The sequence below is a fragment of the Python bivittatus genome, unplaced genomic scaffold, assembly GCF_059951505.1.
Source record: "Python bivittatus isolate LINGU-HERP-01145 unplaced genomic scaffold, Pbiv_v1 ctg000840_np1212, whole genome shotgun sequence".
Lineage (NCBI taxonomy): Eukaryota > Metazoa > Chordata > Lepidosauria > Squamata > Pythonidae > Python > Python bivittatus.
Genome location: NW_028277113.1, coordinates 8,880,001 through 8,907,996, shown reverse-complemented (window position 1 = coordinate 8,907,996; position 27,996 = coordinate 8,880,001). Strand labels below are relative to the sequence as shown.

At 39.4% G+C, this 27,996-nt stretch overlaps 1 protein-coding gene across 3 annotated transcripts in view; it reads left to right on the top strand.

Moving 5' to 3' along the window:
• DROSHA (drosha ribonuclease III) overlaps positions 1–27,996 on the top strand; it is a 100,611-nt gene that overhangs the window by 26,983 nt on the left and 45,632 nt on the right. For all 3 annotated transcript variants that reach the window (XM_088130790.1, XM_088130791.1, XM_088130789.1), the window contains exons 13-22: positions 16–90; positions 2,008–2,177; positions 5,170–5,294; positions 6,224–6,323; positions 9,328–9,435; positions 13,125–13,232; positions 15,348–15,486; positions 15,750–15,810; positions 21,808–21,867; positions 26,302–26,401. In XM_088130790.1, the coding sequence (XP_087986916.1) occupies positions 16–90; positions 2,008–2,177; positions 5,170–5,294; positions 6,224–6,323; positions 9,328–9,435; positions 13,125–13,232; positions 15,348–15,486; positions 15,750–15,810; positions 21,808–21,867; positions 26,302–26,401 (1,046 nt within the window). The remainder of the gene's footprint in view (positions 1–15; positions 91–2,007; positions 2,178–5,169; positions 5,295–6,223; positions 6,324–9,327; positions 9,436–13,124; positions 13,233–15,347; positions 15,487–15,749; positions 15,811–21,807; positions 21,868–26,301; positions 26,402–27,996) is intronic.

Sequence of the window (27,996 nt, the reverse complement as noted above, 5' to 3'; positions counted from 1 at the left end):
ATTTCCTTATATAAGGTCCTTCATCAGAAAACAGTGATACTTCCTGTCCTCGGTTTCATTTCATGCCACGTTTCGTGAGGTTTCTTCCAGGTAAGTGTATTTGGTTTCAGCGTGACAGCTACACTTTTAGCTACTTCTGAGAGGATAAAAGCCCATGTCTGCATTGTACCTCTTCCAAAATTGCAAATGTGTGTGGAAGAATCCACACAGACATTTAATTGTCACCTTGGCACATATTTAAATCTATGTCATAAATTATCTGTGCCTGTTCTTAAGGGTTTATTTTAAAAGCTTCAGTACTTAAGGTCATTTAGTATCTGTGTTCAGCCATAATACTTGTTTTTATACAATACAAAAAGCTTGGTTTCTTACTAAGGTTCAGATGGAATGTTAAGCAGGAACAGTAAGAAAAGCAAAATGAACCAGGCCTAAAAGTAGCCAAGTTTAGAATGATGTGTTGCTTTAACTGATTAAATATGTTGTACAAATGTAACCTGGGACTAATTTAGAATTTTTGGTTATTATTCATGAGCAGCAGAGGCTTTCTGGAATGTCTGAACTCTGATTTCTGACTTCCACTCCTCTAATAAACTACTTTTGAGGTTGGTTTTCTGTTTCTGGGGTCTTCAGGAAGTGGCAAGGAGAGTCTGGAATGATTCTGATCTATAGGAAACGTTTGCGTCTGATCAATTCTGGTTGGGCTACCACTGCTTTCTTTTGTGTCAAACGCACTTCCCTGTAAAGGAGAAGGTGTGCAGCACAACTTGTTCCATTGTTCCAGTGGAACATAAGAAGCTGCTCTATAGAGAGTCACAATTATCAGTGTTGACTGGCAAGCGCGTTTTCTTCTAGAAATAGCAGCCATGCAATGTGCATCATACAGAAGTGCCACTGAAGAATAGCTTTTCTCCAAATAATGAGAAGATGAGCTGGAACTCCCTTGATTTTGTTTTTGTCTCCCATGCATAGATTTCTTGCCTGGGCATGTGGCTTGTTGTGCCAGAGTTGGAAGTTGTTGTTTCTTAATTTTTTTTCTGCTTTTAAAGATCTAATATTTTTATTATTTCTGTCTAGCACTGGAAGTGCCTTCTCTTCTACTGGCTGAATTATATTTGTTGTAATTATTGTTTGGGGTTTTTTGGGTTGAATGTTAAGGTTTGATTATCAAGCTTTAATATAATGCTATCGAATTTTATTGCTGTAGCTTATATTTGAACGTATTGCGCTGCCTCAGGTGACTGTGTCCAGACTGGTGGCTTATAAATATTTAAGTAAAACAATGTTTTAATTTAAATATGTTTAAAATTCAGCTGATTGCAGACCTTCAGGCTCGTGGAAGAAGTGAGTGTTGCCAACTTCTTGATGTGGTATCACAAACAGTCCTACCAGCCTTGAAGGCAAAAGTCCAGGTTGACATGAAAACACAGCTAGCACCTTTTCCCTTTTTGCTGCATATTTTAAGACCTAAAATGATATAGTGTAGATTCTGCCACCACCACCCCAATCATGCTTACGCTGATCTTTGTCTTTGCTTTGTAAAACTAAAAAATGTAAAATAATTCACATTAAACTTTCAGTATAATGCATAACAGTGGAGTTAGTCATTCTCAGCTGGTTCAAGTTGTGCACAGACTCCATGCTGGGCTTCTTGTGATTTTCTGCAGATCTTGTACAAGCACCAATTTGAGTGACACCAAGTTCAGATAATTGCATCATGGCCATTAGTACATTCTGGCTTATTATTTGGGTTTGTACATCATGCTAGGCCAAAATGTGATTGGTCTGGCTTTGGCTTAATGTTTTGGTTGATTCCAGCTATTACAATTTGCAAACTATGGTCTATATCTTAGTGTGATGTGTGAACCCTATCAGTTGTAGCTTATGGCTTAATGTAGCATGTAGACAAATTACTGTTTAGCTTCCCTGAAACCGCTGCTCTTTTTCAAATGCTTTCTTTCCTTTAAAAATATAAGACGGTTTGACAATCTATCCAATTCTGTTTTTAAGATGGCGGGAAGGAAGTTCTGTCAATGCATCAGATTCTCCTGTATTTGTTACGATGCAATAAACCACTCGTGCCAGAAGAAGAGATTGCCAATATGCTGCAGTGGGAAGAGCTTGAGTGGCAGAAATATGCCGAGGAATGCAAAGGGATGATAGTGACTAGCCCTGGCATGGTACTAAGATGTTCTCTTGAAATAAAATAGTCCACTAAGTTTTAGCCATTCCAACTACTACTGACATGTGTATGTTTTTTAATGTTATATTACAATAGCATCTATGATGGTTGGGCAAAGTATGCCTTACAACATATGTATGGCTCCTCTGTACCCCACTTGCAGCCCCCAGATTCCCCTATCCTGGATGGGGCTGAGCATTCCAATGACATCATTGCATCACCTGTTGCACACTTTGCAGGCCCCACGCAGGGCCCAAAACAGTGCCTCATAAAGGATATGGGTGCCTCATAAAGAATAACACACTAAAAATATAAGAACAAAAGAATTCTAAAAATTAGCAGATTCTGAAATTAAGGGAAAATAAAGAACAGGGTGTGGCGCAGATCTAAAAGTTGGTAGATTTAAGCATTTGGTATTTAAAGATCTGGGAAAGCTCAAATGTCTTTAGCTGGTGCTGAACGGACTACAAAGAGGTATCATGCAAAGATCTCCAAAGAAGACATCCCATAATTGGGTACCAAAGCTGTGAATGCCCCTTTATCTCTCTTCCTTTATCTGGAAATGGCAAAGAGTGTTCTCTAGGAAGTAGGTCCCATGTGATTCTTACTAGGAGGCTATTCATACATGATTGCAGAGCTGTGGAGCCATTTTCCTTTTGTTTCTTCTTATGCCGTTGGATGAACATTTAGAAGCCCGGCTGCCCCCTTGTCTATCACCCTGCTGCTTTGTTCAGAGGTGAAAAGGATTTCTGAATAACACACAGTAGCACATTCAAGTACAGTGGTCCCCTACTTCAGGCTGCATGTTACATGCTGAACATGGTAGATGGGAAGGAACAGGGATTGGGATCTCAATTTTCAGGCTAGAATAGCACTGTTGAAGAGAAGTTGTCTCTTGGTATACTAGAAGATTGGTGGGGTTCTTTCCCAGCGGTCATGTATAGGATTGTCCTTTTAATAGATCAGGTCAGGAATACAGAACTTGTGGCCTTGCTGATATCACTGAATTATGACTCCCAGCATCTCTTCCTTTTGGCCATGATGGCTGGGTCTGCTGGAGGTGGTGATGTAGCAGCATCTGCAAGACCAAAGGTGCAAATAGACCATATCTCAAGTTTGTGTCAAGGCATGCTGGGGCTGAAGGGGAAGCCTTTCTTTACCACTGAGTCCTACGTAAAACCACAGCAAGGGAAAATGTGTCTTAGATTAAATAGTAGAGGAGCTGTAGTGGTAGATTTTATTATCGATGCAATAAAAGCCCAACAGGATCCAGCAGCTGCTTGTCAAAGTCAATCCCCGAGATCTTTTCTAAAGGTTTGCCTAAGTTATGACTGAAGAGATACTTTTCACTGCCATTTGGTGTTTGGGTACATGAAATCTAACAATGACAGTGTCCACCTGATATAGATGCTTTTGTAGTCATGTGTGTTTTACATGTGTAAAGTTTCATCCAGTTCTGCCTAATATGACGAATGCCAATAAAACAAGCACAGAGCAATGGGATAAAATACTGTACACTGGCAAGGGAATGCAAAGTTCAGAAAGTAAAAATAAAAAAAGTAGCTATCCAAACATTGAGGTTTTTTTTAAAATAATCTGTTTGAATTTCTCCCTCCCTCCTCCATGCTCTGGAACTTTCCACTTGTTTCCCAAAAGCCTTCCAGAACAATCATGTCACATGTATACTTTTGCCTGTTGTGTTCTCCTTAACATATATTGTAGAACACACAAAGGAAGCCTCCTTTCGTCAAACAACAGGAGTAACTCTTGTGGATTTTGATAATGAACGTTTCATCTTGCTACTTGACTGTAATGACTAAAGATCATGAGAGGATTTATGAAGCATTATTTTCTTCATAATGTGTGTGTATGTGTTTGCATGTAGCTTTTTAAAGTGAGAAGGAAAAAAGGAAAAAAATAGGTTCTGTGTGTGCATATTTTTCTTTTCTGCCAAGTTCCTTTGGTGACAATAGCAATTATTTTAATTTCTGCCAGGAACAAATAACAGAGGGAGATTTGTGTGGGTTTTCTGCTTCTTTGTTAACGTGAAGGCTAAATAAGGAACAGATAGAGGAGGAATATCTCACAGAGCATAACCTTGTAAATTTACTTGAGAAGAACATTGCATTATTTAAATAAAAATGAATTTCTAGTCTCCTTCAGGGATAAATATCCATCCCTTTCTTTGGTGATGTTTTAACTCTAAAGTTTAGAAAGACAATGACTCCCGCAAGATAATTAAACTGAGTACCAGACTTTTTATTGATTCAACCATCACCACCCCTGGCCTACATTTATATTACTCCTTTCAACCATTATGAGCTCCTAATGTGTTAATTCCTGAATGGAACCTTGTATTATAGAAGCAGAATGCATGGTTAATTCTGTGAGGAGTGATGGTAATTCTAATTTCAGTCCTTTCGTAAGTGACCGTGAATCAATAAATATGTGAGTTAACCAACCCAAAATTAGCCTCAACCACTCTGTGTCCTAAATCTTACCGTGGCATGAAAGGAGGCGACCATCTTCTTGTCCTTCTCCATGTCTGCCTCAGTTCAGGCTGAACTTACCTAGCCAGCTCAAAGTTTTGCATTACCCAGGAAGCCTCTGTGGTCACACAAGCCTTTTCTGTGTGTGAACGTGAGGCGGGTACAGAAACGGTGCCTTGCTCTTGTTCCTCACATATTAATTTAAATAAGATTTGGACATGTGAATAGGATGATTTGTTTGCTCAAGAAAGAGAACCCAACAAAAGCTAGAAGGGATCCCGCTATTTTCAGTCTGCTCATTTTCATACAGAGCTGCCAACTATTTTCAGAATAGTGGATATAGTCCCTGAAAGCTCATAGAAAGCTTCGATGTTTTAAGCTTGTTTGTGTCTTCAGAAAGTTGTGTGTTATCCACAACTCCATAGCCCAAAGAAGCATTGATGGAGCCATTATGAGAGAAATTTAACTTACTTTCTTTTTTCTTCTTTTCTCTTCCTCCAGAAACCCAGTTCTGTTCGTATTGATCAGTTGGACCGTGAGCAGTTCAACCCTGATGTGATTACTTTCCCCATTATCGTCCACTTTGGAATACGACCTGCTCAGCTCAGTTATGCTGGAGATCCACAGTAAGATGCCACTGCCAGCTCAGAGCTTAAGTGCAGCCTTACTACTGATAGTAAAATGTGGCCATGCTTTTATTGAAACTGTTCTGAATTTTTTTCCTGGTGCTCCAGAGCATGGATCGAGGAATCTAAAAATACTGACATTCTGTCTGTGCCAGAAGTTGGGATTTTTTTTCCCCCTTTGCATGAGGCTTTTCATAGTGAAATTCTGGAGTTTACTTTTTTTTTTTTTTTTGGTGGTGGTTCTTTTATGTTTTCATTCCTTTTTATTGCAGGACTTGAATGTTTGTTCTGTGCTTTCTTTAAAAAGGGAGACAAAAATAACGTGCACTTGAACCTAGGCTGAATTTGTTTCCTGCTGAATCTATTGGATTTAACTCACTGCTTTATTAATTATATGGGACTGATCAACAACGTAACATTTTTTTCTAGGCAATATCTGTAAGGAGTGCAAAATCCAAGGTTATTTCCAGGTGTCCATTTCTAAAATGCTTGGCCCCTCTTTCATTTATTGAGAGTGGCCAAAGTGCCATCTCTCCATGGAGATGTTGCAGATGGTGCTGGTAAAGATTAGGTAGAATGAACTGAATGAACTTTATCATGCAATCATCCTTTCCCTGAATACTCCATTGCACTTTTTTTTTTTTAGGTACTTTTTTCTCTTATTGGAAATCTCTCAAAGTTTCAGTTCCATTAGCAGTGGCCCAAGTCAATTTGTCTTCTGGTTCCAACTCCAAGAGGCAGGAGATGGAAAAAAAAAAGGATGCTAACCTTTCATATACAGTCGATGACAGTGGAAATGTGTTAGTTATACTCTTTCTCTGCATGGTTCTAAAGAGAGTTCTAGTGTAGAAAAGAATTTCTGGACAGATCACTAATCCAAACACATCATGTTCCAAAATGTAACTCTTGTTCTTTCTACCCTCTTTCAGATACCAGAAACTCTGGAAAAGTTATGTGAAATTGCGCCACCTGCTGGCTAATAGTCCCAAAGTGAAGCAGGCAGATAAACAGAAATTAGTGCAGAGAGAAGTATGTTGCAATTTCATCTTTGTTTTTCCCTGGCTTTCTGTGTAATGCTTGCATTGCTGGTACCACAGCTGCCTTTAATCCAAGTCTGTCCTGAGCCTTAGTTTATTATCCAGGTTTATGGGTATCTTAGTGTTTTAATTTATGTTCTTCTGTTGTTCCTTTGGGGTGGACTGAACTAGAAGAACTTTTCAGATAGATGGTATTCTGTATTTTCACTGAAAATACAAGGAGATGTGTGCAGGAAATGGACTGTCATGAGCTGGGGGGTGGCAGTTGGCAGTTTTAAGGGGGTAAACTACTTTGGGCTTTGGGGGTTCTTGGAAAGAATACTGGGTTTGTTGAAATTTAATTACTGAGGGTGACCCTTGTATGCACAAAAGCCAAGTCTTTCAAGTTGCATTACTAACCCCTTTTTAAAATCATTTTTTTACTATGGTATATGTATTCATGATTTTTTTAGCTGCAGAGTGTCCTGTGGATAGAAAGGAGGGATAGAAAGGAGGAAAATAAATAAATAATAAACTACCCAAGAACTATGTCTGGCTTCTGTGATGTTGGAGATCTTTTGAATATATCAGAATATATTAAAATATTCCAAAATAATGGTAATTGTTTTCTAGGAACTTAGGAACCTGTCTTATACAAATTAGATCACTGGTCCATCAAACCCAGTATTGTCTAATCTGATTAATAGCAACTCTTCAGATTTTAAACCTGGAAAAAGCAGAAGAGAGGATTTGGTACTTTTTCTTTACTTAGTTTTGTCCCTGAGCAACACTCCTTCCAGTACATGAGCTGTTTAGAATTCTTAGGAGATGATAGAAATTCACCGTACTAGCACTCTTTGTTTCAATCTTTGATTGCTCGACTCAGTAAATCGCAACTAAATCCATGAATTCTCTCAGTAAAAAAGGGTTGCATTTGAGCAGGCAAGGAACTGCATGAAAATCCCCTTTGTGGGAAGACTGATGATAGCTCAATCACTTATGCAAATCATAAGACTGGTTGATGTAGTCAGTGCTTGTGATATGCCTGTGTGAAATAGCCTAGAGACCATAGGCGTTAAAATTCCCATCCATAGTATTTATATCTTCTGAACGAAAAAAGGAGTTGCTTTAGGCAATCTAATAGCAGTCGTATATCCAACCTTGGGTTTCCTTTTAATAGCAGAATCCTATTTTATATCATAAATTACTTGTAAAATATTGCAACCACACATTTCCCTTTAAAAGCAGAATGTTATTCTATGTCACTAATGTCTCTTAAAATATCACTCAAATTAAGAAGGAACGTATGTTTGTGGACGCAGGCAAAACTGAGAGATAGCCTTCTAAGGTATCCGAATCTAATCTGGAAATTCTTTCATCTCAGCCATATGAACAGAAAATTCTAGACTAGAACCAAGGTTAGAAAACAATGGCGTTATAACTTCATGAATTTGAGAGGAGGAGAGCAAAGGAGGAAGGAGGGAGAAAGAAAATGCCATATTCCTTTTAAAAAAGCAAAGCACTTTTCCCTTCTTTTTTAAAACGCTATTACTGTACTGCTAAGTAGTTTTGTACTGGAGAAATAGGGAACCTGTTCACACTTTATTTTTTTAATAACATAGTGTAATCCTGTAGATATTTGCTCAGAAATAAATCCCACTCTGGGCAACGGCACTCCTTCCAATTAAATGTTTCTAGCAGCCTTGTACAACCAAGTGTCACCCCCCTCACCCAGTTGTGTTGGGCTTCGCAGTGTTACAAGCTTATAGCCTGCATCTGCAGAATCAGCTTTCAGTCTTCCCTCTAAGTGGGGAGGTCCTACTAATAAACCTACCCCTTTGAAAAGAGGCACAATTTTTTTTTTTTAATATTGTAGACTATTTTCAACTTCACCAAAGCCTTTCATTGCTGCAGTGTAGAACAAATGGAAGACAAGAACTTTTTATTAAAAAAAGAAATCTCTCTCTAGGGAATAATGGACAAGTTATTGTTAAAATTATTGTAGATAGCGCTTGTAGGTGATTACATTTCACTGCAGAGAGAGAGGGAGGGAGGGAGGGAGGGAGTGCTACTTTGACATGTATCACCCTGTGGTGTAAATCTCTGTTTCTAGATTTTATCACCTGAGGTGACTGGCTGTCTCCTGAAAATGTCTCTGCTTCATTTTTTTTGCTTCTATCATGGATGTGCTCAGGAGTCTTAGGAAACCTACCATGGGAAGATTTCAGCAGGACAGAGAGATAGCTAAACACTTGCTTGTCCTCATTATTCTTCATTGTGGTCTCTGTGATTCACACATGTGGATTTTGTACTTGCACAGAACTTCTTTATAAACTTCTAGAGTGTGTAGCTTTTTGATAGGAATCCTGCCTTCTGTGGGGCTCTTTAGCATCTGCCTCGACTGAAAGTAATTCTTTTCCAAGCACAATTCTCACAGAATCCCTTTAGCGAGATTTATTGAGAAGAAAGGGATGGGGTCGCAAGAATACCAGCAGCTGAGCTACTTTAGGCTGGATGCTTCTTTCTCTTCTCAACTGCTTTACTAGGAACCGGCGAGGTGGCGGGTATGTTGGTTGTGAGGCAAACAGGAGCTGAGGCAGCAGATAATCTTTTCAAGGACCACATAATGTAGGAAATACTTTGTGGTGTATCTCTTCCCCGTCCCTGCCCTGCTTATTTTTTTCCTGGAAGACAGTGTGCCGTTTGGATGCATCTGGTCCCGATTTCAGGGGTTTCCAATGGTTTCCAACCTCCCTGGTTCTGCATATTTGCATGCCAGACTGGGGCAATAGCAAAGCTACTCCTGTTCATCCTACCTCCTAAGGGACGTTGTAGTGGCGTTCTCCTATGCTGCCAGTAGACCAAGCTCTCAGTTATGTTTTTTGAGTTCACTGACAATTTCACTGTGAGATTCCAAACACCACATGAAGGATGTTCCCTCATCAAGACTCGTATTTTCCATTTAAGGGGACTTTGGTTCCTCAGCAAAGTAACATTCTCTTTTTCTTTCTCTAAAGGAAGCCCTGCAAAAAATCAGGCAGAAGAATACCATGCGGCGTGAAGTAACCGTTGAGCTGAGCAGCCAGGGATTCTGGAAGACGGGAATTCGTTCTGATGTTTGTCAAGTGAGTTAGAGTTCCATCTGTCTTCCTAGGGGATGATGAAAGCCAGTTTTAACTATGGCTCCTTCAAGCCTGTGAAATATGGATAAGATGGGGTGTGGCCCCCAGATTCTCAAAATTCAACAAATGTACTATTGCAGATCTAATCCTGGAGACACCCAGTATCTCTTGTATTATTATTATTTTTTTTGCTGAAGTAAACAGAAGACTGGGCAAAGGGTACGCATCATACTACTCCCTTTCAGAATAAGCATTCTTGGAGAAAATCTTACCTATGCGGTCACTAAGAGTTGTGACCGATTTGATGGCACATAATCAAACAAACTTATGCAAAGTGCAGAAAAGTGTAGATATGAGGCACATATACCTCATTTCTGGACCAGCCTACAGCAGACAACAGAAAGAAAAAAAATTATTTATATCAAGGCAGAACTCCACAAGAGGAATTCTCAACAAGGGAGATTCTCAATCTCACTTAACTATCTTCCTATTTTCTTATTCTTGGTTGCTTTGAAACTGAGACATACAAAGTGGATTTTGTATCAATGATATTATCCCTCCCCCAGATATTTTCCTTTTTATATGGAGCTTTTGTTTTTGAGGAATAAATGTATTAATGGAAAATCCATGTCAAACAGCATCTTTCTTTCTTTTCGCACTTAGAAACAAAATTGTTCATGGAGTCGAAAGCCTTTGCAGCTTTACTACTCAAATGTTTTTGTTCTTTTTATTGTGAAGGACAGCAAAGTACCAAATGGCAAAGAATCTGCTCCACTGGAGAATCAATTGTTTTTGAGAGAAAACTATATAGATGTAATATACCTATATATATTCATATATTCCCCAAAGATGCCAAAGGAGACAGTGTATCTTTATGTGTGTGTGATTATACTGTATGTGTATCTATATCAATATCTATGTTGCTTCCTACCAGATTAAAAAGCGATCGGATGGAATTTAATGTATATCAAGACCATGGGCGAGTACATTACAGAGTGCTTGAAAATTATTGGTGCAGTATTTTTCTTTCCTGCTCAGTGGAATAGATTGGTTCAGGATTAGAGTTTCAGTTTAAGAAATTTGAAATGTTCCTGTGTTCACATGTTGCTAACTAAATACCTGGAGCATGGTCCCTGGGCATGATGGTTGCAGAGTTTTCACAGAGAGGATTTCAATAAATATCCTTCTGCCCACATTTTCACTGGCCCATGGACAGACAGCATAACAAAGCAAATGAGGAGCTTAGAGGTTTGGGCATACAGGCTACATCTCAAAAGCTCTTCTTTTCCCAGCTTGCTAGTCTCTTGAGAACCTCCATGGACAGGCACTGAAGAGATCTTCTCTCTTCTGCATCAGATTGTTGCTTGTAAATGAGCAATCCCTGGTAAAATCCAAGCTCCAACTTGGCATAGATACTAGATAGCATGCTTGAATGATAAAGGTCTTAACCTTCTTTTGTGTGACATCCTTTAACAACTGCTATTGCCTCCCCCCTCAGTCTTCTCTCTTCAAGGCTAAACCTCCTCAGTTCCTTTGGTCTCTCTTCATAAGACTTTCTAGCCTCCTGATCATCCTTGTTGCTCTCTTTTAATATTCCAGTTAGTCTGAATCTTTCTTAAATCACAGTGCCAAGAATTAGACGCAGTACTCAATTAGGGGGTCTCACCAATACAGAATATTGCTTCCCTTGATTTGGAAGTCTTCTGTTAATTGTCTAAAGCATTATTTGTGTGTTTGTTTGTTTTGGCAGCAATATTTCACTGCTGATTCATATTTGGTTTTCAGTCAACTATTAGTCCAAGATTACTCCAGGTACTTTTACCAAGCCAGATACTCCCCAGCATATCTGATTTCTCTTTCCTGAGTGAAGAACTTCACATCTGCTTTTTAAACTTCATTCTACATTTACAGCCCATTTCTCTCACCCATCAATATTATTTTCAATTTTATTTCTGTATTCTAGAGTTTAGGTATTCCATTCAGTTATGTGCCATTTGATAAACTTTCCCTCCAGCCTTTCATCCAAAAGTGCTAAAAAGTTGATTCAGAGTCCAGGTCTGAAACTTGTGGCACATCACTTGATAAATCCCTCCAGCCTGTTGAGGAACTATCGATGAGCACTCGTTGAGCCCGGTTTTTAAGCCAGCTTGGTTCCACTTAATTGTGGTGCCATCATCTGTAGCCTACCCTTTTTATCTGTTTGTGTGTGAATGTGTGTGTATGTATTTCTCTCTCTGTGTCTCACTCAATATATTATGTCCACAACATTCCCACAATCTGCTAAGGAAGCTTCATTATATTCATCCTCCAGGATTTTTCAGAGATAAAAGTGTGCCAGTCCATCAGCAAATTTTCAGTGATGAAATTCATCTGTCCTGGGGAATTTTTGTTTGTTTGTTTTTGGTGCCTTTGAGTCAGTCTTGACTCCTGGTGACTGCCTGGACAAGTCCCTGCAGTTTTCTTGGCAATGTGTTTGGAAGTGGTTTGCCATTGCCTTTTTCCTAGGGCTGAGAGAAAGTGACCGGCTCAAGGTCACCCAGATGGCTTTTTGCCAAAGGCAGGACTAGAATTCACAGTCTCCTGGTTTGTAGCCTGATCCTTGATCGCTTAACCTCTCCCTGGAGATTTAAATTCATTTAAAGAAAATAGCTCCCCCCCCCCCGAGCATGTTCCTACCCATCTCAGACTTCAATCCTGCCTCTCATTCTACTCTTCACAATTGCTTAGTGGAACACATAAACTGTCCTTGAAGAAGGCTGAGCTAAAATAGGAGCAGAATAGCTCTGCTTTTTCTTTGTTTCCTGTTAGCATTTGGCTACATTCACTGAGCAGCTGGCATACCAATTCTTTTCTTTCCCCTTCATTTAGAATATAACTGAAGAAGCCCATGTTTTTGTTCTTGGCATCTTTTTGCCAACTGTATCTCATTCAGAGCATTTGTTTTCTTGACATCACCTCTATCTTTTGAGATTATTGATGTGTATTTTTTACTCCTATATATGTCTTTTGTTGTAGTAGTTGTGGTTTTATATTTATGTATTATGTTTTTTGTTTTATTTATTTTCCCTTATTTGCCTCCTAGAAGAAGAAGGAATCTTAATGGAAATTAAATCACCGATATATATTTCTTTTTAAAAAACCAACTTTTAGTAACTATCAGCGATGTTCTGTCTCCTCCCTTCCTAAACCTGTGTACCTATCAGCTCTGATTTCCATAATCTGAGCCCTTAGATTGATATACAGAAGGTCTGGAGTTCCACCCAGGTGTCTGTCTGTAGTCCCAGTTAAGTCATGGGTACACTTCATGATTTAGATAAGTCATATACTTCATCATTTTTATCTTCTGTAGATGTGGGGGGAGTGGGTTGGAAATAACATTTTGTTGGTGTGCTGAGAATTAATTATTACATTCTGAATGTAATATATGCAGATAAGGAGGTGAGCAATGAACTCCCATATCTAAAACTGATCTGTAACTACTAATTTACTGGGTGATCTAAGGACTTAGTTCTCTCTACTTTATACACACACCCCTTCTGCAGTATGGGTATAACATACTGCTCTCTTTCAAAGTCTTTATAAGAATTATGGAAGTTTTTTAGTGTCTGAAATGTATTTTATGAATATAAAGTAGTGGCTAAAGGCGATGTTCAAGGATCTTGTTGCATGAACTGTGGTGATTCTCTCTCTAGCATGCCATGATGCTTCCTGTCCTTACACACCACATCCGTTACCATCAGTGTCTGATGCATTTGGACCGACTAATCGGCTACACTTTTAAAGACCGGTGTTTATTGCAGGTGAGCTCATGCTGACAATCATATACTTCAATATAACTGCTGTACTAAGTTGTGATAAAATGGAGGGAACAGGGAACGGATGTATTGGTATGTTCCTATTGGCCTTTAAATCCACTTGCCCCAACCTGAGTGCCCTCCAAATGTGTGGCCTTCAATTCCAGAATCGCCCATCCTTCTTTAGGATTCAACTCATTTAATTTCTTAGGGGAGGCTGCTGGAGATAATGGAGCCCAGGTCCTAAGAGGCAGGGATTAAGAGAGGTAATTGGAAAGAGATCCAGAACACAGTGGATCTAACTGGGCTCTGAGCACTGAGCGATGGCTGATTAGATAGAAAGAAATGGAATATGGACGTAGAATAGAGGACAGCAACACAGTAGATTTGTTTTTATTTTTTTAAGTTTAAATTTGTAAATAATTTTTATATTAGAAACAATAAAATGGCCAAAGGGCTGTGCGATTGCAAAGGATTTCAGTAATGTCATCTGAAGAAACCAAAATCTCATACAACTTGTCATTCCCTGATAAAATTGGGTGGTCTTGCAAGTTTCTTAGGCCATGGGGGATGTCCCGGTCCTGAAAATGTTGCTGATCCCTGGAATAAGAAATAAGTAGAAATGAACACAGATGAGGAAGAGAAGAAGATTTGGACATAGATGGAAACAGAAGTTTGAGAAGGAGTCAGATATGTTCTCCCATATGTAATCTAACATCTGTATTTGGTAATGAATATATAGGCAGTCCTTTAACTCTGGTCTCAGTAATTACTCAGGGTGGGGCTACACTCCTCCTGACAGAGTAGATTTGAAACTTAGAGATCTTCTTGGACCTGAATCTCCTACATAAGCAGCAGGTGAACTTCATGACCAACTTTAACTGATGTTCCAATTATGACCCTGCCTAAATCAGGATACCCTGCCATTAATGTCTTGATCACCAGTGGCTGGACTACTGCAAGGCACGCTACACGGGCTGCCTTTGGAGACAACTCAGAAACTGCACCTTTTTCAGAATGTGGTAGCCACACTGTTGGGGAACAGTCCCGCCATTGTAGAATAACACCTACTTTGAGGTCACAGCACTGGTTGCTAGTAGGCTTCTGGGGTCAGTTCCAAGTGGTGACTATCCCCTAAAAGCTCTGTATGGTGTACCATCAGAGACTGCATGGGTCAATGTGACTCTGCTTAACTACTCCGAACATCTTGAGAGAACCTGCTTAAAGGTGTCCCCACCAAGTGGGAGGTACATGGGGTGAGAGCTAGGTGACAGGGCTTTTCTGAAGAAAAATGCAAAGCATACTCCATACTTTGGAATACACTTTCCCCAGAGATATGTCTGTCCCCCTCCTTCCATTTTCCAAGGCAATTAAAATATTACTTTTGCATTGTGCTTTTGGCCAGTATTGATAGTGGGTATGCAAAGAGATTATTACTTTAATTATTACCTCATTGTTTTATTCTGTTTAATCCTGCTTTGTTGTTCACCATCTGTGGTCTTCATTGATCACAGCGGTTTACAAATATTGTAAAATTAATGAATAAATACATCAGTATTCCGACGATGATGACACAAAATGTAACGGACAAAATATAAGAAGCTTTTAGGCTGAACTCCTAAACTTCACCCCAATTATCTGAAAGTAAGCTTATTGAGCTCAGTGGGACTTTCTTCTGAATTGTCATACATAGGATTGCAGAAATACTATCATGCCTGAACTTTTTACAGAAAAATTACAGAGTTAGATTCAACAATTAAATTCTCACGGTAGTATTATATTGTATTATATTATAAGTATATATTTAATGTTATAGTACTGTATATTCATATATAATATCATATCAAATAATGAGAGTTTGTTGGATGGGAAGAGAGAAATGTCCTTTTAATACCTATATATCACTGGCTTTGCTTCTGTCAGGAGTGGGAAGGGGGAATAAGAATTTCTTTCACTTAGCTAGATAAAACACTTTCAACAACATTTGAAAAACCATATGTGACTCATTCCTGACACTGAATCTAGTTACATTTCTCTGGGGTTTCACTGAAAATTTGAATGCATAGCAGTTGAATGAACTATGGTTGTTGGTGTGTTTGACTTTTGGATTCTGCCTTTTAGCTTGCCATGACTCACCCAAGCCATCACTTGAACTTTGGAATGAATCCAGACCATGCCAGAAATTCCTTATCAAATTGTGGGATTCGGCAACCCAAATATGGGGATAGGAAAGTTCACCATATGCATATGAGGAAAAAAGGTCAGTTGGATTATTTTTCCTGTTGTCATTTCCTCCTTTCTCTTGACATGAGCATTGAAGTTGCTTCCAAGAATTCTTCATCTGGGCCTTTTAAAAAGCAAGTTGGGGTAGTAGCACATTTAATGTTTCTTCATAAATATCCTCCCTGTAATTATCAGACTATATCAGACCACAGGAAATTATCTTACCAGAGTGAGAGGGTGCTACAATGCTGAACAGAAGTCTTTTGAATGCTTCTTTAAATGTGACATTGTATTTTATAGGCATAAACACCTTGATCAATATTATGTCACGTCTTGGTCAAGATGATCCAACTCCTTCCAGGTACTTGTATTTACATTTTTTTCTGACTGGAGATAGGAAGAATGTAGGTATGTGGTGGTGATACTCACATTATATTATGCCTGCATTGGCTCCTTGATGGAGCACATATTCAGAATTCCAGTTAAACTAGTAGGAACATGGTGCATTTACAGTGAGAGAGCATGTGGTAAAATGCTGGAGAAGATACAAGTTCACAAATGCAGAAGGACAGCCGGTTCAGTATAAACCAGGATTTGCAACTCAGGGGCCAGCTTCAGTTACAAAATGTATAAGCCTATCTGTACAGGTAGTGCTCACTTAACGACCACTCATTCAGTGACCATTCAAAGTTACGATGGCACTGAAAAAGGAGATTTACGACCGGTCCTTGAAGTTGTGGCCATCACAGCATTCCCACAGTCACGTGATTGCCATTTGTGACCTTCACAGTGGGCTTCCAACAAGCAAAGTCAATGGGGTAGTCGGCAGGAAGTTGCAAGTTGCAGTCACGTGTGATTTGCTTCATGACTGCAGCCGGAACTGATGTTGTAAGTTGGGCACAGTCACTTGATGTTTCACTTTACGACCACATTGCTTAGCAACAGAATTGCCTGTCCCCTCACAGGCTAACCTAATATTTGGTTTATTCTTAGCTTTATATTAATGCTAACCCAAGTTTCCACATTAATTGGCATTTGAAAGCGACTACAAACTCTGGTTAGCACCAAGAAAGGTTAGTATCTGTTATAGATGTGATACTAGAACTATTTCTGGTGTCTATTTCTCGTGCTGGTTTTCTAGTTTGCAAGGAGCTACAGTCACCATGAGAGCCATTTTGGTGTAGTGGTTAGGGCATCAGGCTAGAAACTGGGTGACCCTGAGTTCTAGTCCTACCTTAGGCACAAAGTCAGCTTGGTGACTTTGGGCCAGTCAGTCTCTCTCAGCCCTAGGAAGCAGGTGAGGGCCAACCACTTCTGAAAAACCTTGCCAAGAAAACTGCAGTGACTAGTCCAGGCTGTCGTCAGAAGTCAAAAACTGACTTGAAAGCACCAAGAACAAAACAAAACCAGCTGCCATATGTCTGCAGTAGAACCCTCTGTTTTGAACAAAAGCCATCTGGATACTCTGTAACAACTGGATCTCTCAATCTCAGTTTCTCTCTTTGTGCATTAATAATTTGAATAAAACATTCTTTCCCTGGCAACAAAGAAATGCTTACTCATATAGCGTGAAGCCCATATTTGATAGGAACAGTATTTTATGAGCTGGGCTGGAATCAGAGAAAGAAAAAATGCTAGGTGAATACTAATGGATAATAGCTGTGACCACATTTACATTTTGGGGATGAGTCTACTGGACTAGCTATAGTTCTTTACCCTGGTAGTCATTAATGTGTGGTCTGGCTCTCTTCTCAAGTGGAATCAAGTGTAATTGATCCAGTCTGTGCAATCTTCTGCCTTCTTTTCTTTTTCCTTTTGTTGTTGTTGTCGAAAGGGAGGCTCTTGATCATGCATTCATGAGCATGGTGTGAAGCATTGCGTATGTCAATGTAGGTAAGTAGCAGGAGCCCAAACCTATCAAATGCAGAGGTGTCTGCCATTCTGAATTGTACCTATGAATGTTTCTGAAAAGTTGCAGCTTCAAACAGCAAGGGAGATGAGAAGCTGCAGTTAATTTCATTTTGTTGTCTGGAAAAAGGGATTGAATATATCTGATATCAGATGATTGGTCCATATTATCTGATATTGTGTGGTTTGGTTGATTATGTACCATCAAGTCATTGTTGACTCTTAGTGACCACATAGATAGATTTTCTCCATGATGATTTGCCCCTGGTCTTTCAGGTCTTCCCTCTGTGCACCCGTTGCCACATCACAGCATCTGATTATCTTTTCCAAGGCCCTCGTGGCTGCTCTACCAAGGGCTAGTCTGCAGCTTCTTTTTTGACTGCTTTTTGCTTTACTGTTGATAGTTGATCCTAAAATACAGAAACTATCCACCACTGCAATATCTTCATTGTCCGTCCCCTCAGTTCTAATATTTTGTACTGTATTTCAAATATTCAAAGTACATCAAGATTTCTGGCTGATGGCCTCAGCCCTGAAGCCCAAGTATCATTTAATTAGCATGCAGAATATGTGCTCGGCTGCTAAGAAATCCTGGGGTGAGTGCTCTAACTAGGCAGGGCTATGGGCTACATGACATTTACAGCTGGTAGGAGTAAAGGGAAAGAATCTCCATGGATGGGTCAATTCTAGTTGGAGTAGGCAGTCCTGAAGGAGCCTAAGTGCCCAGCCACCTATGGCTTTATAAGTCAAAACTAGCCCTTTGAATTGCAACTAGAAATCTGTTGGTAACCAATATGGGGCAGACAGAATAGGTGTAATGTGACCATAGCAACTAGCACCAGTCAATACATGGAACACTGTATTTTGGCCAGTTGGATTTTTGAGGTAGATTTCAAAGGCAGTTCTATGTAGCGTTTATGGTCAAACTGTGTGGTGATAAGGGCATCAGTCAGCATAGCCAGGTTGTTCTACTCTAGAATGATGTTCCCGGAGCCTCTTTTCTTCTGGATTGTGGAGAGAAATGTGGGCTAAAGAATTGTCCAGTGCTGACATATTCCATGGGAAATTTCTACTTCAGCAGGCTTGACAATTTGAAGTTTACTTTTTGTTCTCAATAATTAAGATAACAAAGTACAATGTAATTTCATATTATTTCGTTATTGCCCAGCATTGTTTCCAATATTCCAATAAAAATAATTTTTCTCCATGTCAAAGTTACTTTCTTTGAATGTCACTACTTTCTTTGTATGCTCAAACTTCATAAAGTGGAATAGATTTTTCTCATAAAATAATATAGCCCAAATACTTGTGCAGATTAATCATACTCATTTAGCGTAGGAACATTTTCCAGAAACGTTTGCAATTCAAAATTTAATGGGAAACCTGCCTATCAGCTTGTGTGGAGAGCTGAATTTTATAGGCTGTGTACCAATCTTAGGCTTTATCTGATGACACTGTGTAATTACAGCAGTGTCGTACATGTTACAGTTGAATGATTTTGATGCTCTTTGCTTCTGTGTAAAATGAAGGGGCAACTAGCCCTTTTTCTCTACAGAAGAAATATTCAGCATATTCAGATCAGATATTTATTCCCTTCCCCCTCATTCTTAATTAATTTAAATCTGTACTTCTGTACTTTATATACTGTACTGAAGGTACTGTATACAGTATATAAAGAAATATTTGGTATTTGTAGGATACAAGTGGGACATATATTGATATTGTTATTACTGCTGTTACAGTTACAATGCTTTTGAAATGCCAGCCAGTCTTCCATGTCTCTTTGACGAAACACCATTTCTTTCTCTATCCATTTAGTTTTCCCCTTTTTTCCAACCATCACCCAGCATTCCATAGTCAGTAAGCATGCCTAGACTTAATTTGGCTTCCTTCCTTCCTTCCTTCCTTCCTTCCTTCCTTCCTTCCTTCCTTCCTTCCTTCCTTCCTTCCTTCCTTCCTTCCTTCCTTCCTTCCTTCCTTCCTTCCTTCCTTCCTTCCTTCCTTCCTTCCCATATATATATGCACACATTTCCTATATACAACATATTTCTATTTTGTACTTCAGCAAATACTGGGATTCCCCAAGTATGCTGATACCTTCCTCTTACTTCTTCTTTTTGGCAACAATATAATCAACTCTCAGCAGCTGACTTCACTATTAAAGTGTGTTTTCTCCAGTCAGTCTTCTGATTGGAGGCAGTGGGCCACCTCTGTCTTCTTCTCCGTCTCTCTCTCTTTTTCTCCACTGCAAGAAAACAGGTTTATTTCTTATGAGAAGATGTTCAAGTTGAAAATACAAAAAGTTATAATAAATTAGATTGAGGATATCTCACTTTAAAAGAGCCTTAGATGGAGCTGACCGTTTAACTTAAGTTTTGAAAATCTGAGTGTTTTTCATCTAGATACTATAATAAAACAGTCAATTTCCAGACAGGGTTCGTTTGTTGTAAAGATAACTCCACATTTTATTTTTCAGCATCTCTTCTCTAGACCATTCACTAGATCAATATTAAAAAGCAAAAAAAAAAAAGTCTCCTTTGACTTGTTTTCATCATCTGGACGCTATACAATAACCCAGTTTTCTTGGCAACAGTATGGGAGTGAATTGCCTTATGGTTTCCCACTCAAGTACTAGCCAGGTCCAATCTTGCTTAGATTGGACCTTAACCTTAAGATCAGACAAAGTTGACCTAGTGCATTGTGACCCTTGTTTTAAGCAGTTAATGGAGCCCTTTGTTAGCTATGCATTTTATATTTATTTGTTGCCAGGAAAAGTTTGTTGTATGTGATATTCAAATAGAAATAATTGGCACAATTATCCCCTACAGTATGGGTGTCACACTGAAAGAAAAAAGAATGAGAAAAAGATCTGCCTGTTCTTAAATTGTGATATTTAAGACTGAATCCTGCGGCCTACATACAATCTGCAAATTATTTATTCTGTTGTTGCTAATCGTGGGGCAGGTCAAGGACCTGTACAAGGCCACCCCAAATCTTTTGAAACCCTACCTCAGATTCTTTGAAATCTACTTCTTAGATGCATTGGAAACTACCATAAATTGAGTCCAAATACTGGTCCATTTAGACCAGTATTGTTGACAATAACGGGCAGTGGATTTTGGGCAGTTTTTTGCACGCAAAGCTCTGTGCTATGGTTCTTCATGTATACTTCTGTGTCTGGAATGCCAGCAGGAATGACCATCATCTTTCTACCGTAGTGATGATCCCACAAAGTCTCGATAAACTTTGGTTTATTTATTTTTCATGTGCTTCTCCCAGGCCCCACATGTTATTTTTGATACGTCCATCCTGAGTCTATATATATCAGCTGAGTTTAGTAGTTAGTTATGGCTACCAGAAGCTAGTCACCTGCTGCCCACAAGGAATCTTACAGTGAAGAGGTAGAAAGCTGGATCTATGTGTGTTTATAGTGCTCTCTACACTCAGGCCATAGTGCCACTGCCAGAACCCAGTGGAAGATATAATCCTAATTTGCAAGTGATAGTCTGCTTAATTGTCTTAATTGTCACATCAGCGGTTTAAAAAAGGTATTAGTTTGAATTGTCCAGAAGATTTTCTTCCTGATTTACATAATTAAATTTCTGATCACCAATGGCATCTTTTTTGAGGGGGGGGCGTGGCTCCCAGTTCCACTCTTGGTATTTTGCTTTCCTGCACAATAACCATTAGAGGCCTATTGATCTCTTTGTCTTTAAGTCTGAGTATTTCTTTCTTGTTCAAAAGGCAAGGATACTTCTAGGAAATGTCCAAGCACCTATACAGAGATGTAGGAATCTACCTTCGACCCAGTCAGGTCATTGGGTCTATCTTTTTCAGTACTATATTATCTACACGGCCCAGCAGCTATTTTCCAGAGTTTCAAACCATAGTCTGTCCCATTTCTGGAGCGAAATGGCAAGGATTGAATATAGAACGTTTTGCATGCAAAGCATGTAGTCCACTTGTAAGCTATAACTCTGCTTGTACGTAGAGGATGAAAGCATTGAAGAAGAAGGGTCAGGCTCACTATTATAGTTGTTGCAAGAAACAGCGAACTCCCTGTGAGAGGCATTTCTTTTTTGTACCAAGAGTCTATAGATGGCCTGGGGGGAGGTATCTCTTTTAAATCATTGACAGGGATAGCAGTGCACGGAAAAGTCCCTCGCAGCATGCTGTTGCACATCATTATCCTCTCCTCTTGCTAATCAGTCAACACAAAATTATAACCTGCCTTATTACCTTTCAGGCTGCCCGTGGCTTTTGTATGGCATATGAGAAGCCCTGATATTCACTGTTGTGCATTGGGGAATGCAGCATTCCAAAAGAAAAGCCGCAGGAGACTAACTTTCTCTACTTATTGCCCAAAGAACTGATGGGCGGCTGTTTTCCATCAGCGGTGTCACTTGTGTACACAAGAGTCACTCATAATCATCTTCACATTTCTTTGCAGGATTAACCACAATGAACGTTTGGAATTTTTGGGAGATGCTGTGGTTGAATTTTTAACTAGGTAAGTGTTTGAGTTCAGGTCAGACACTGTGTTCTGCCATACAGCAAATCATGCCTTTCTCATGTCTGAACTCCATTTAGTCATTGAGAACAGATAAGTGGCCCTCAAAAGTTGTTGCACTGCAGCAATTCCATCATACTTCACCTTTGGCTGTGCTGGGTGGGGTTGTGGAGACTTGGAATATAACTAAAACCATAGGGCAAAATGCAGCCCACCCTGTTTTTAGCCTATGAAATGCATCTCTCGCCAGTGATTTCCTGTATTATTTTATCATTGTTACCCCCCCCCAATCTGTACCTTTTTAAAATTATGCAGTGTTTCTGATGTGCCAAGCATTCAACTGTATCCTTTTTTATGTCCTAATATATCTTGAGTTAGATCATTGTTCTTTTTCCCTTAGAGATAGGAAATGAGGACTGTTAAACAGGGATTTGCCTAGCTTCATTTCTGCTCCCCCGCCCCCCACTGATTGATGCACCAAGTGCATTTTCCCCCAACATGTCTAATGCACCAAGTGCATTCAAATCTAATTGGTCTACATTCTGAATTCTAGGTCTCTATCTAAATACAATAACAGGTGTTATACCTGTCAACTGTTGGAATTTTGTTAGGATGGTCCAGCAAATGGTTGAGTTAAAAAAATAGGCTTCTCATGCACATCCCGACTGCTTCATGGAATGGGTGTAGAAAGAATTTGATTCCTTTAGAAATGTACCTGAAAGTCAGTTTTGTTTTACAAAGAGAGGGGAAATCTGATCTTAAAATAAAGGTAAGCAGACTATTTAGACATGACACTAAACCTAAGTCATATTTGAGCCAAGCCAAGATTTTACTTCCATCCCTATTGCTGTTATGTTACTTAGGGATAACACAGGTAAAATGAGGATTCTTCTGGCCCTCATGTACTTCTCTTGTTTCCTTTTTTAAATACACCTCCTATCCCTTCCAATCTGCTTTAACTGATAACCTACAGCTGGAGATTAGGGTCTGGTTTGAAGTGCCTGAAGCTGAAGAACATTAGAGGATTGAAGGAGTCTACTGATTGTCCCTATGGGATGCTCCCAAGTATTGGGTTCTTTCCTTCTCCCTTTCTATTGGCTCATTTCTTCTGTCCATCGGTTTCTGAGTAATGGTTGTGTTGCATTTTTTGGATGTTACCATAGAGGGGAATAAGAGGAGTCCATAGATATTTCGGAAGTTTAATACTGTATTCAGACCCTAAAGTGTAATATAGTGAAGTGAAAGTCTGATATTTCTGTCCCATTAGATGTAATTTAGAGTTGCTCATAACTGTTTTGAAGAGTGGCTAGTTTAGGACCAAATGCTTCTAAGTTTACAGCCAGCAAATAAAAGATATACATCATCTGAGATGGTTTCATCTTCTTGTCATGGAACTCCTTGATCTTTCTGCCTATAATTTCAAGCATGATGTGTGTTTCCAAGTAAATTTCAAAATATTTCTCCCCTTTCAAAGTGTGGGGGTCTGTTATTCATTAATCCGGACCTCATAAATGCAAACTTGGCATTCTGCCTTTCTTTCAGTAGCAGGCAGTCACATATATATATATTCAGTTTTAAAAAATAAATCACTAAGATCCTTCCAGTTAATGGACGATCACTCAATCATTTTTCCTCTGAATGTTTTTCAAAAGTATTGAAAAATGACCAAAAAATCCCCATAAAATTGACTTTTCATCGCTTAGTGAAAACAGCAGCCATTTTCTTGATAAGTGTCATTTGTGAGAGAAGGCAGTATAAAAAAAAAACAAAAAAACCTGAGGTAGCAGCTTTCAAAACCAATTTTAGATCTCAGCTGTGTTAGGAAAAATAGTTGCTTTATTTAAAGAGAAGCTCTAAAAGTACTGCAGCATTATAGATAAAGGAGAATAAACTACCAGTATCAATGCCTCCTGACAACTACTTTGAAGGAGTAGTTTTGGGCTTTTGTCTTGTTTCTATTAAAAATATTTTTTTTTAATCCTAAAAATAATATATATTGAATGACAGAAGATTTATATAATGCCACCACACATTTTAGTATTTCTGTTTACAGTAAAGTACTATGTTTTTACATGCATTTTCTTGAGACTTGAAAATTGGCACTGTGAACATGTAACTTGTTCTGATGTCATTTCTGTGAATTACATAGAATCCTCACCACAATATTTCTGAAACCAAAATCCAGCTCTGATGTGTATTTACTGAAGAGGAAGCTCAAACAAACACAAAGAACATCTCCGGCCCAAGAGAATTTAGTCTGCAAAAGATCTTCCCATTACCCTGCAAAGGCCTCAGTTGAATTCTTTCCATAAACATCCCCCTCTGTCCTCTTACCAAAATCCCCCTGCTTCAGGACAATGTTACTCTAGTGCTACCAGACCTGGGCTGAAAATATCAGTCAATCACGGCATAGCAGCATAGAGATGCAGAAAACTCTGAATGTGACTACAAGTTCATCAGGGCTTTTTATTTGTAAAAAGCTAAATCTGCTTACTTTGGGCTGTGGTCTCATCACAGCTGACATGAATCCTCCAAACCCTTCCACAGTTGCTAACCGCATGTGGCTTGAATCTGTAAAATTATTTGAGAAATAAGGTGAGGTCTTAACAGTCTCAGATAGTCTTACTTTTGGGCAACCTTGCTTGGGTTCACACTGTAGATTTATTAGGTTAAATATACTTGCAGATAAATATCTGTATAATGGGAATGAGCTCAGTGCCATTTACTTTGAAGGAAGGGTGGCTAGGCCATGTCTTTAAAGTTCTACATTTTCATCCAGTCATTTCTGTAAAAACATGCAAAGAGGCTGAATAAATGTTAAGTCAAGTTTTTCCAGGAATTAATGTATGGGTGAGGTAAGTGATGAGCTTATGGAATCAGTGTTGTCTATTTCTCTTAACATTTATTTCTCTCTATTCTTCTTTTAAGAAGCTTTTTACTACCTCTCAGAATTGTTCAAAAACTAAAACTCCTTTCTGAATTTAATGGAGGAACTGAGAGCTGCAACACATTGTGGAACCTGTTCTTTAGGCCTGCCCGCCTGCCTGCCTGCCTGCCTGCCTGCCTGCCTGCCTGCCTGCCTGCCTTCCTGCCTTCCTTCCTTCCTTCCTTCCTTCCTTCCTTCCTTCCATTATTTTACATTAGATTCATGTTTTTATTGATAGTGCAGAGTATGAAAAAGTGTTAATATGAAGCATTCAAGCAGAGAAGCTTTTGTTCTTATATTTCTGGAATAAGCAGTATGGAAGCTACTTCCCTGTGGCTTCTTTTACCACTTCAGTAATTGGATGAAAACATCAAATACATGGCCTGTTTTTCTACTCACTTCATCAGGAAGGGGGGGGGGAGCAGAAATTAAATAACAATCATGGCACCCTTCTGGATTGACTGCAAGGATTGGGAGTGGATGGCCCCGTGTTGTGCTGGTTCTCCTTCCTCCAAGGCCAGTTCCAGCTAGCGTTGATAGGGGAGGAGAGATCCAGCCTGTGGTCTTGGCTGTGTGGGGTGCCGCAAGGCTCAGTACTCTCTCCTCTCCTGTTTAACATTTACATGAAGCTGCTGGGTGAAGTCATCCGTTGGTTCAAGTGAGGTATCATAAATATGCAGATGTTACCCAGTTATGCATCTCCACCCTGGACCAACTGAGTGATACTGTGTGATACTGTGGGGGGTCCTGTCTCAGTGTATGGAGGCTTTGGGTCTGGATATGGAACAACAGGCTTCAGCTCAACCCTAGTAAGACTGAATGGCTTTAGGTTTTAGGATCCCCTGGTTCTGGGGACCTTTCATCTCTTGTTCTGGATGGGGTTGAACTGCCCCAGACAGATGCTGTGCACAATCTCGGGATTTTTGGCTCCTGCTCGGTGAGCAGATAGCAGCCGTGGCTAAGGGGGCCTTGGCACAGCTTTGTGTTGTGTGCCAGTTGTGCCTATTCCTGAACTGGGGGGCCCTGCTCACAATCACTCACGCCTTAGTCATCTCCTGAATGGATTACTGCAATGCACTCTACATGAGGCAGCCCTCGAAGAATATTCAGAAGTGTCATCTGGTACAAAATGCAGCAGCATGGGCATTTTTGAGTGCTGGTCATTCAGCACATGTGACACCTCTGCTCTCTGAGCCTCATTGGCTACCAGTATGCTTCTGGGTACAATTCGAGGTGCTGTTGGTTACCTTTAAAGCTCTTCATGGTTTGGGGCTGGATTATTTGCAGGATCATCTCTCCCCAGTGGTGTTTACCTGTCCTGTTAAATCTGGCAGGAGATGTTATTCTACTATATTGAAATGGTTTTAAGGCTGGTAGAGTTTGGGAATGGGCACTACCTCCTCTGCAGAAATTAGAAGTAATTTGGGAGGGTTACTTTGTTGACAGGAACATATATCAGCAGTTGAGAGCATTTGGATCTTAATGTGATTTTTATCATTTATTTCCAGTGTTCATCTGTACTATTTGTTTCCAAGCTTGGAGGAAGGAGGATTGGCAACATACCGTACTGCCATTGTTCAGAATCAACATCTTGCAATGCTGGCTAAGGTATACATGGTTATTTTTGCAACTTGGTTTGAGTTAGCTATAATATCTGGTTGATTCATCCCGTCCCCTGCCCTTTCGCAAAGCCTTTGTATGCAAGCTAGCATTTGAGTTTTCAGGTTTTGAAAGTAGCATAAAGTTGGTGCTGCTCAAGCTTTGAATCATATGAGAATCAGTCTCCAACATTAGGGCAAAGGTTTAGTTAGTTAAAGGGGCAGAAGGAAGGCAAAATGCTTTGTGCTGTGGAAACCTAGCAGGGATCATAAGGAGCTTAATATTCTTTGAATTTTGGTAAAAATAAATAGGAACTTATGGAAAGTGCTCAATTGCAGGTGGGCCTTCCAGTTTATGATTCAAACCATGCAGTCTGGTTCCTCCTGATGTCTTAGTCCCAACTCATGCAGTCTCTTCCGTATTAGCCATTGCTGTTGTTTGGGACTGATGGCATTTAAAATCGAAAACATCTGGAAGACATCAATGTGTGTTCTGAACCACAAATTGCAGGAATAGCATTGCACTCTTGTACACAAGTCATATTTTGTGACCTGGTCTACCAACCTGTTGAAAGGATCTTAATAACTTCCTTTATGTCTAGGGAAAGTGATTGTGGATAAAGGTGTGTCTTTGCTAAGAAAAGGCTAAAAGTGGCAAATTAATCAGTTTTCATCACAAACTCTTAAGACTAAATTATATTGTTAGGAACTGGTAAAATATTTCAATACTGAAATATTGGAATGCAAAACCTACTCTAAATAGATCAAATTGAGAAGGTCAGAACTGTCAGAGTGGGTTTGAGCAACTGTGCAATTGCCCTATTGGTGACATGTTCTGATATTTCTGGATTCAGAAGAGGCACCTGAAAGCTCCCAGTTGAGGTGCTATTTAAGGCTAGATTTGGTAATTCACTTATAACTCAGACACTGACCCAGCTTAAAAGGGAATAAAAAAGAAAGGACAAATTGTTTCTTTTACCAGTTATTTGTAATCACTTGTCTATTATTGTGTAATAAGCTTGTCTATTTACTGATTTTATGCATTAAGGAACTTTGGAGTCCTTGGTGCTCTCTGAGCTTGGTTGTTTGCTTGCAGACGTTTCATTACCTTACTAGGTAGCATTATCAGTGCTAGTCATTATGTTACCTAGTCACATAATGAAACATCTGCAAGCAAACAACCAAGCTCAGAGAGCACCAAGGACTCCACAGTTCAACCCTGAGTTGCAGATATTCTCTTCTATTAAGGAACTTTGTTAGTTTTGTGTTTGCATATTTAATTTTATATATTACTATATTTTATTATAGTATATATTTTTTATTACATTGGTATTTCTCCCATTTCCATTAATGGCCTTAATTAGCAGCTCCTTCTAGCCTGGTCCATTGCAGATTCATGGGGCCGCAGGTCTTATCACCTAGATGGCAGTTGGCCACATAGGCTGGGGATGATGGAGGTGATCGACCTGAGTTTACCAAGTTGCAGAAGGCTGTTATAAGGAGTTCCTTGGAATTTAGTAAGAAAAGCTTTTCATCACTTTACCTGCATGTAAGAGAAGCTTTAGCTGCTAAATAGTATCACATACATCAGTTAGTGAATGGGCC